The sequence below is a fragment of the Calonectris borealis genome, chromosome 22, assembly GCF_964195595.1.
Source record: "Calonectris borealis chromosome 22, bCalBor7.hap1.2, whole genome shotgun sequence".
In the NCBI taxonomy this organism is placed as follows: Eukaryota; Metazoa; Chordata; class Aves; order Procellariiformes; family Procellariidae; genus Calonectris; species Calonectris borealis.
Genome location: NC_134333.1, coordinates 3,660,590 through 3,668,465, shown reverse-complemented (window position 1 = coordinate 3,668,465; position 7,876 = coordinate 3,660,590). Strand labels below are relative to the sequence as shown.

The window sequence follows — 7,876 nt, the reverse complement described above, 5'->3', positions numbered from 1 at the left end:
GCCCTCTTAGCCCGGGTGAGACCCTGAGTGGCCAAGGCAGAGCAGTGGAATATGACAGTGCCAGGGTGCAGGGCTGGCAGGGTTGGCCGTGGTGCTCCTGGGTGCATGGGGCTGGCTCTGGGCTGCTTTGGGGGTCAAGGGGAGACCTATTTAATCTGGGGAGGGACTCTGGGTTGCTTGGCACAGCTAAGCCCATTGCAATGGCAGGTACCTCTTGTCACAGAGATCTGAGCTGCCACCTCCCCATGCACAACCTTGGACACTCCTGCAGCTCTTGTGGAGTTCAAGGGGCCATCCAAGGGGGGGACCTGACACCTCTGCCCCTGGCTGGGGCACAGGGCTAGCCAAGCTCTGGCCTTGGTGTTCATGGAGGTGCACCAGGTAGCCTGGAAATCTCTGCTCTGAGGAGCTCTGGACACTGCCCCACCCTGGCCGTGGGCCCAGACCTGAGATGCTAAACACTGAACGGCAGCTCTATCCCTCCTTCCACAGATTCCTTGTGTGATCCCTACTCCTTTCCCCATGTATTTCTAAATGGATAGAGTGAACATTAGCTTTGGCTCCATCCACCTCCCGTGACATCAAAACTGTGCTACGGCCAGTTGGTGGGGGCACCAGCCTCAATGAGAGGGTGGTGATCTTCCTTCACATGGCGTTCCTCACTGTGACCCATTTCTCCCCCATCCTCACCTCCTGTGTGTGCATCTCACCCATCCTGAGGGTCCACTCTGCCTTAGGCAAGTGTCATACCTTCTCCACCTGCACCGCCTACCTCAATGTAGAGGCCAGCTATTATGTGCCCAAGGTCTCAGGTACCTGAGGACAGGATCCCAGAACCCCGTGCACATCAGGGCTCCTGACTTCTGCACCACAAAGATGCCCCCCTTGAATGCCCTCACATTCACCCTGAGGACTCAGGAGATGAAAGCTGACCTCACCAGGTTGTCTGGTGGGAGGGGGCTGGGCCAGAGTCAGTAGGTATTTCCCCTCTCCATGAGACAGCTGTGGACTGAGGAAGAGGAGGGAGGATCGTGGGCTTGTGAGTCATGATGCCAGCTGGGGAGAGAAGCTGCCTGAGAAAATGCTGGAAAGGAGGGCTGCATTTCTTCTTGTGTTTGAGAGGGAGGAAGGATCCATCTGCCTCCAGAAAGGTGCTGTTTCTCTCCCAGATCCCATCTCTCCCAGCAGCACAGATTTCTCCTCTTACACGTTCAGCTTCTCGCCTTTACTTGTTCCACCTCCCCTGCTCCCACAACCTCCTCCCCTGCTCGCCCTCCTTGCCCCGAGAACTGCCCTTCACACTTGGTTCTTCCTGCATTTTTGCCTGACAGCCGACACCGCCTTTGCATCCCGTGGAGACTTTTCTCCTGATGGATGAGAGCATCCAGCAGAACCCCGTGCCTTTTCCTTCCAGATCGACTTTTAAATGCCGATTTTCTAATGAGACATTTCGAGAAACTCAGAGTGCTGTCAAAATAGCACGTGCTCAACTTCCAAAACTTCCTGCCATGCCCTGTTGCTGCGCCGTTCCCCCTCCCCTTTGGCTCCTTCCAGCGCACCGGCGTCCCCGTGGCCGAGGTGCGGGTGCTGGGGAGTCCTTGCGGGAGGAGGGGAGAGCCCATTCCCCGGGAGAGCAACTTGTGCCCCTGCAGAGCCACCGAGCCCTCTCAGCCCGGGCGAGACCCCGAGCGGCGCCGGCGCAGGGCTCAGCCCCGGGGCGGAGCTGGCGGCGGCGGAGAGGAGAGGAGGCGGCGGAGAGGAGGCGCCGCGGCCGGAGCAGAGAGCCGGGGCTGGCGGGGGGCAGCGAGGCGCGGGCGGCGGAGCGGCGGGATGCGGCGGTGCCGGGGCGCAGGGCTGGCGGGGCTGGCCGCGGTGCTCCTGGGTGCGCGGGGCTGGCGGTGGTGGATGGGGCCGGGGCTGTGCCCGGGCTGCTCCCCAGGGAGCCCAGCGCCAGCTCTTCCCTCTCCTTCCTCGACGTCTCTTTCCCCCTCCCTGCTTCTCTGCCATCTCTCGTCCCCCTTTCCAAACCCGCCGAGTCCCCTCTTCCTGATCGCCCTATTTTTCCGTCATCTCTGTCGGTACGAGCCTTCTTGCACGTATCCCTGCTTTTCCATGCCCCCTCTCCTTCCCCGGTGCATTCCGCAGTTCTTATTGCCCTGAATATAGCCCTCTGTCCTTCACTGTAACAACCCCTCTCCCTTTCTCCTCTTCCTCTCTTCATCCACCCATCTTTTGACCCGTCTCTCCATGCATCTACCACCCCTAACCCCTCTTCCTCCTCTGAGACCCCCCTCTCATCTCTCCCTCTGCTTCCTTCATACCTGTAAGCACATTTGCTTTCCTGCACCATGTCGTTATTCTATACATCCTCTCATCCCCCTGTGCATTCAGCATTTATTCTTCTTCTGAATTCAGCCCTCCTTCCTTCACTGTAACACACCCAACTCTCCTGTCTCCTCTTTCTCGCCACCCATCCATCCGTGCCCCTGACTTTCATTCTATCTCTGCATGCACCAATTCCAAATCCCTCCCCAGACTTCTCCCCTTGCTCCACACACCCACACCAGGATCACTCTCCATCCCTGTTGATGGGCACATGTCCCCATCCGTTCCAGTCTGGCTCTGTCTCACTGCCGCTCTTCCTGATGGTTTCTCTGGGAAAAGAGCCATCAGAGCTGGGCGATCTTTGGTGATCTTTGGCCTTTCCTTCTCCTTTCTCGGCAGTGGCTGCGGGCAGAGCCCAGGTGCAGCAGGAGCCGTCGGCAGAGACCACCGAGGGCACCGGCATCACCATCAACTGCTCACACCCCAACATACAGTCTTATGACTTCATCAACTGGTACCGTCAGCTCCCGGGCCGAGGCCCCGAACTCCTCGTGAGAGGTCTTAAAGGGTCCAAGGAGGTGCAGGAGCCGCCGGGGCGGCTGTCGGTGGCGGCAGACCGCCGGTCCAGCGCCCTGTGGCTCGCCCGGCCCCGGCGCGGGGACGCGGCGGTGTATTACTGCGCCGTGGGAGACACGGGGAGGGGAGCCGGGGCTGCGGCCGGGCACGAACCGCCGCGGGCGGGGCCGGGCGGGTGTGTCGGGGGCGGGGGGACAGCCCCGGGCGGGCCCGCCAGGGGGCGCTGCCGCTCCGCCCGCCGGGGCCGCCCCGCCCCGCCCCGCCCGGCCCCGCCCCGGGGCGGTTCCCCCGCCCCACCGGCACCGGGCCCGAGAAGTCCCCGCACCCCGCGCCCCGCAGCCCCGGGAGCTCCTCCCGTGGCGGATCCGGAGCCGCCCCCGGGCAGAAACCTTCTCCCGCCCCGCACCCCGCTCACCCCCGCACTTCCACCGGGACGCGGACAGAAATCCCCCGCGACAGCGGCGGCGGCGGCGGCGGGGAGGAAAGGCGACCGGATCGGCGGCGGTGTCCGGCGGTGCCCGGGAAGGAGCGACTGCAGCCGCCGGCCCCGCGGGCTCCCGGCCGGGAGCAGCGCCTTTCTGCTCTGCAGAGGGAGGCGGGCAGCAGAGATCCTCCTGCCCACGGGCAGCCGGGGAGCCCTCGGTCCTGCCGCAGGGACCGGCCACTGCTGGCGTGGAACACACAGGGCCTCTTCTCGGGCTTCTGACCTGCCCCACTGGCATAGCCAAGGGAACCTGAGCAGGTGCTTTCCTCTGCTCTGTGAACACAGGGAGTCGGGGCTAAGTTGCTAATGCAAAACCTGACTCAGGAAAGAACAACCAGAAGGCTTTTCACATTTCCTTACTTTGTAAGAGCTCTGATCTCCAATTGAAAACTGAGTCCTGCAGCTACAGGCTTTCAGGGAGCTTTCCAAAGGTTCATGCTAGTGTTGCAAAATCATCAAATGGAGTCAGGAGTTCAAGATCCACACCGACAGGAGAAGGGGATGTCAAGGTCACAGGTACCTTAAGTGCTCCTCACAGTGGCTCAGTGTCGAGACTTTTTTTACGTGACTCAGAACCTTTGGAGCTGAGGCCCAGGAGACAGGGTAAAAGCTTGGACTGGACACGCTGACGGCAGCCTCAAGGGAAGCCGGGTTCCCACTTGGTGAGTGAGTCCGAAACAGATTTGCGATGTTGCCCTACGGGGCTGGAGGTGTGAGGTGAGTGAGAGCTGGCAGGAGGCCTCTGGGAAGAGACTGTGGGCTCCAGCCAGTCCCCGGGAACTCTGTGTGGCTCCAGTAGCTGACACAGCTGTTCAAAGCCCATGGTCAGAGGCTTCAGAGGCACCGAGTGAAGGGTCAGCCCTGCTCCCTGTCCCAGCCGGACTTCAGAACTGTGTTTCCAGGGAACTACTGGCAAGCCGACAAAGCAGAGCAACAGCCACGGCCACGTGAGCACATGGAGTAGCCCCATGTTCAGACGGAATCGTCCCACCTTGTCCCTGTCTCCATCTGTCTTCCCACACTTGCTGCAGGCCAAACTGCCTTGATCCTTCCCTTTCCCTGTCTCTGTTCCTTCCCTTAAGCATCCCATGTCTTGCACAATCCCAAAATGCTTTTCCACGGCATCCCTTAAGGAGTCCAATACACGTGTAGGCAGGAACGCTCTTGAGTTCATAAGGTGATCCGCTCTCCTCATCCTTCCGGGGGGTGTCATCCCCAGACTAGGGGTCGATCCTTATACTGAAGGGATGGGGAGATGTCTGTGAAGAAGAGGGTTGTGCTGGATGTCCTCCTGCCAGAGAGAAGCGGTGTGTCTGACTCCGGGTGGGACGTTTACAGCAGTGCTGTTCCCAGAGACATTTGAGAAGGGAGAGAAATGCTCTGTGGGAAGAGGGAGTCAGGCTCCTGTTTCCAGGTACCTTTGGCTGTTCCTGGTTCTTCCTCCTTTCAGACACTAGCGAGGGACAAGGAGCACATCGGGGCTGCGAAGGGGCCTGTCTCCATCTCCGAGAGAGGTGGGTGCAGGCCCCTGCCTCTGGCTGGGCACTGGATGGCAGGAGAAGTTCACCATGGACACTCCTCCCTGGCTGGGGGCTGGCTGGGCTGGCTGTGATCTCCGGGAGGAGCAAAAAGCAGGAAAACTGCCTGCAGCCTCCTATTGCCTGCCAGCAGACTGCTTGATCTCTTCCTTCAGGCTCCTACGGGAACTTTCAGGTGCCCCAGGCCCCTTTGGCCATGAGACCTGGAGCTGAGAGGCAGCGCTTCTACACCAGGGTATGTCTTCCATGTTCAACCTCTTGAGCTGTCCCCCTGCTTTTGAGGTCTCTCCTCCAGCTCTGGGGACTCACCAGTGCTTGGCTGGGGGAGTGTCCCTGTGTCCCTGAGTCCCTCTGGGTTCTCTGCCCAACAGAAAGATGCTGGTGGCTGCAGTTCTCTGATCCAGTTTGTCCTTCTCTGCACACATCCCTTGTTATGCTAAGACTGTTCTGGAAAGCAAAGACCTGGCCCTGAAGAACATCTGTGGGGGAAGCTGAAAAAGCAGCCATGGTGTAGGCCAACCTGCTCTAATTACTGGAGTGATGTCACCTCAGTAGGCTATGACAGCAGCTGTTGGCAGCGGGGCCTTCAGAGGTGACAAAGAAAACTCTATCTCTGCCCCTGGAGAAAAGTGTCTCTGTGAGGTACTGGAAGGTGGATGAGAAGCCCCATTCCCACCTGGATGGGGTAAGAATGATGACATTTGGATCCCACCTGGAGGTGGAACTCAGGTCTGTCTTCGTGCTGAGCTGTACACAAAGAGCTGTGAGGGTGGATTCAGGATCTTGCAAGAAACACAGGACATCTGGGAGGGCAAACAATAAATAAGTTGCAATATGGGCGTGCAAACTAACTCATTCCTGAATGACATTTTATGTGACCTGAGTGCTTTTTCACACCCAACTTGCATCTGAAACTGGTTGGTCTTTTGGCCAATCTTTCCCTTTTCCTTCATGTTTGTAACATCTCGGGCTTCCTGGAAAGGGAATGCCATGGCTTAGCATTGCTGCAGGTGTTGCAGGGAGACACTTCAAAGACTGAGCTCAACATGGGGTTTCCTCCCAAAGCCTTGACTCCAGAGACCCAGTTTTCTCTAGGGACAGGAGCCCTTCAGTGTCCTGAGGAACTCGCTCACCTGAGCAAGTTCAGCAGAGGCCACTGTCGGGGCATGTGGGAGGTGAGAGCTGCTGGTTCACTAAGGCTGTCAGACCAAGTCCCTTTTCCTTTCAAAGGGAAGAAGAAGTAAAAGGGAAGGTGATAAACAAAGCACACAGGGACACCAATCTCTGAGGAAGTGATAAGGGAGCCAAGGAGGGAGACCAGAGCTCTGCAGCCTCTAATTGATGGGCCATTAGGGAACTATTGGTGTGGCTCTGAAGTGGGTCAGGCTGAGCTTTGTAAGTGACAAGAGGTGACAAGAGGAACCTGAGGATTTGGGATGTCTGAGGGGGGTCCTGCAGGACTAGGCAACACTTGTTAAGGCATGCTTAGGGGAAGGGTCAAAGGTGGGGGGGAGAGGGGGGACTGGGGAGGAGCAAGGGGAGGCAATAGAGAGGAGGAAGGATAAAAGGAGGTATCTGCACCTCAGCAGGGGCTGGTCAGTGCCCTTGTTGGGATGAGCCCTGCGCCTGATCACCACAGTCCCCCTGCCTTCTTATTAAACCCTTTCTTAACCATCCTTCTGTGCAACTTCCCATGTGTGAGGGCCAGGAACTGGGGAGACTGGTGTGAAAGAGCGATGTGGGTGCCAGCAACTGGGCAACCAACCAATGGCCATGGGGATTGTAGGCCTGGGTGCCAGCAACTGGATGGCCCAGGGTGTGTGTGGCAAGGTCTAAGTGCCAGCAAGTGGAGAGGAGGTCACTGGTCACAGGACCTGTCGGTCTCTGTGCCAGCAGCTGGAGGGACTGGGGTGTAAGCAAAGTCTGCGTGCCAGCAACTGGAGAAAGAAGAACATGTCACAGGGCTCATACCTCTTGCTGTCACCAACTGGAGGGACCACATCTCACGTGTCTGTGTGAGAGGTCAAAGGACTGGTGACTGGAGGCACCTCAGTGCGTTTCTCATTTTCGCAGGCTCTTCTCTATGGTGCCCAGTGACAGGACAAGAGGCATTTGGCACAAACTGAAACAAAGGAGGCTCTGTCTGAACACCAAGAAACACTTTTTCACTGTGAGGGTGAGGGAGCGCTGGCACAGGATGCCCGCACAGGTTGTGGCGTGTTGTGGTTTAACCCGGCAGGCAGCCAAACACCACACAGCTGCTCGCTCACTCCCTCCCCACACACTGGGATGGGGGAGACAATAAAAAAAAAAAAGGAATATTTGTGGACTGAGATAAAGACAGTTTAATAGAACAGAAAAGGAAGATAATAATAATAATAATAATAATAATAATAATAATAATAATAATAATTTTAATGGTAGAATATACAAAATGAGTGATGCACAATGCAATTGCTCACCACCCACCAACCGATACCCACACAGCGATCGCTACTTTCCAGACCACGCCTCCTAGTTCCTATACTGAGCATGACGTCATATCGTATGGAATACTGCGTTGGACAGTTGGGGTAGCTGTCCTGGCTATGCTCCCTCCCAGCTCTTGTGCACCTGGCAGAGCATGGGAATCTGAAAAGTCCTTCACTCCTGGAAACACTACTTACCAATAACTAAAATCATCCCTGTGTTATCAACATTCTTCTCATACTAAATCCAAAACACAGCACTAGGAAGAAATTTTCCTCTATCCCAGCCGAAAGCAGGACATGAAGTCTTCATCCGTGGAGGTATTCAAAATCCATCTGCACATGGTCCTTTGCAACCCGCTCTAGGTCACCCTTCCTGAGGTGGGGTTTAGATCCACTGACCTCCAGAGATCCCTTCCAAATTTACCAATTCTGTGTTTCTGTAACACAAGGCATGAGGAGGGTCTGAGAGAACTGGCCTTCTT

The 7,876-nt window shown here is 57.2% G+C and overlaps 1 gene segment (V, D, J or C); it reads left to right on the top strand.

The window, feature by feature from the left end:
* Positions 1–1,830: 1,830 nt before the first annotated feature.
* LOC142092076 (T cell receptor alpha variable 4-like) lies at positions 1,831–3,020 on the top strand (the record flags this gene model as incomplete). The annotated part of the segment is given in 2 exon segments: positions 1,831–1,882; positions 2,725–3,020. Coding segments are annotated over 2 exon segments (348 nt in total), but the record flags the coding sequence as incomplete, so codon positions are not given.
* Positions 3,021–7,876: the final 4,856 nt, after the last annotated feature.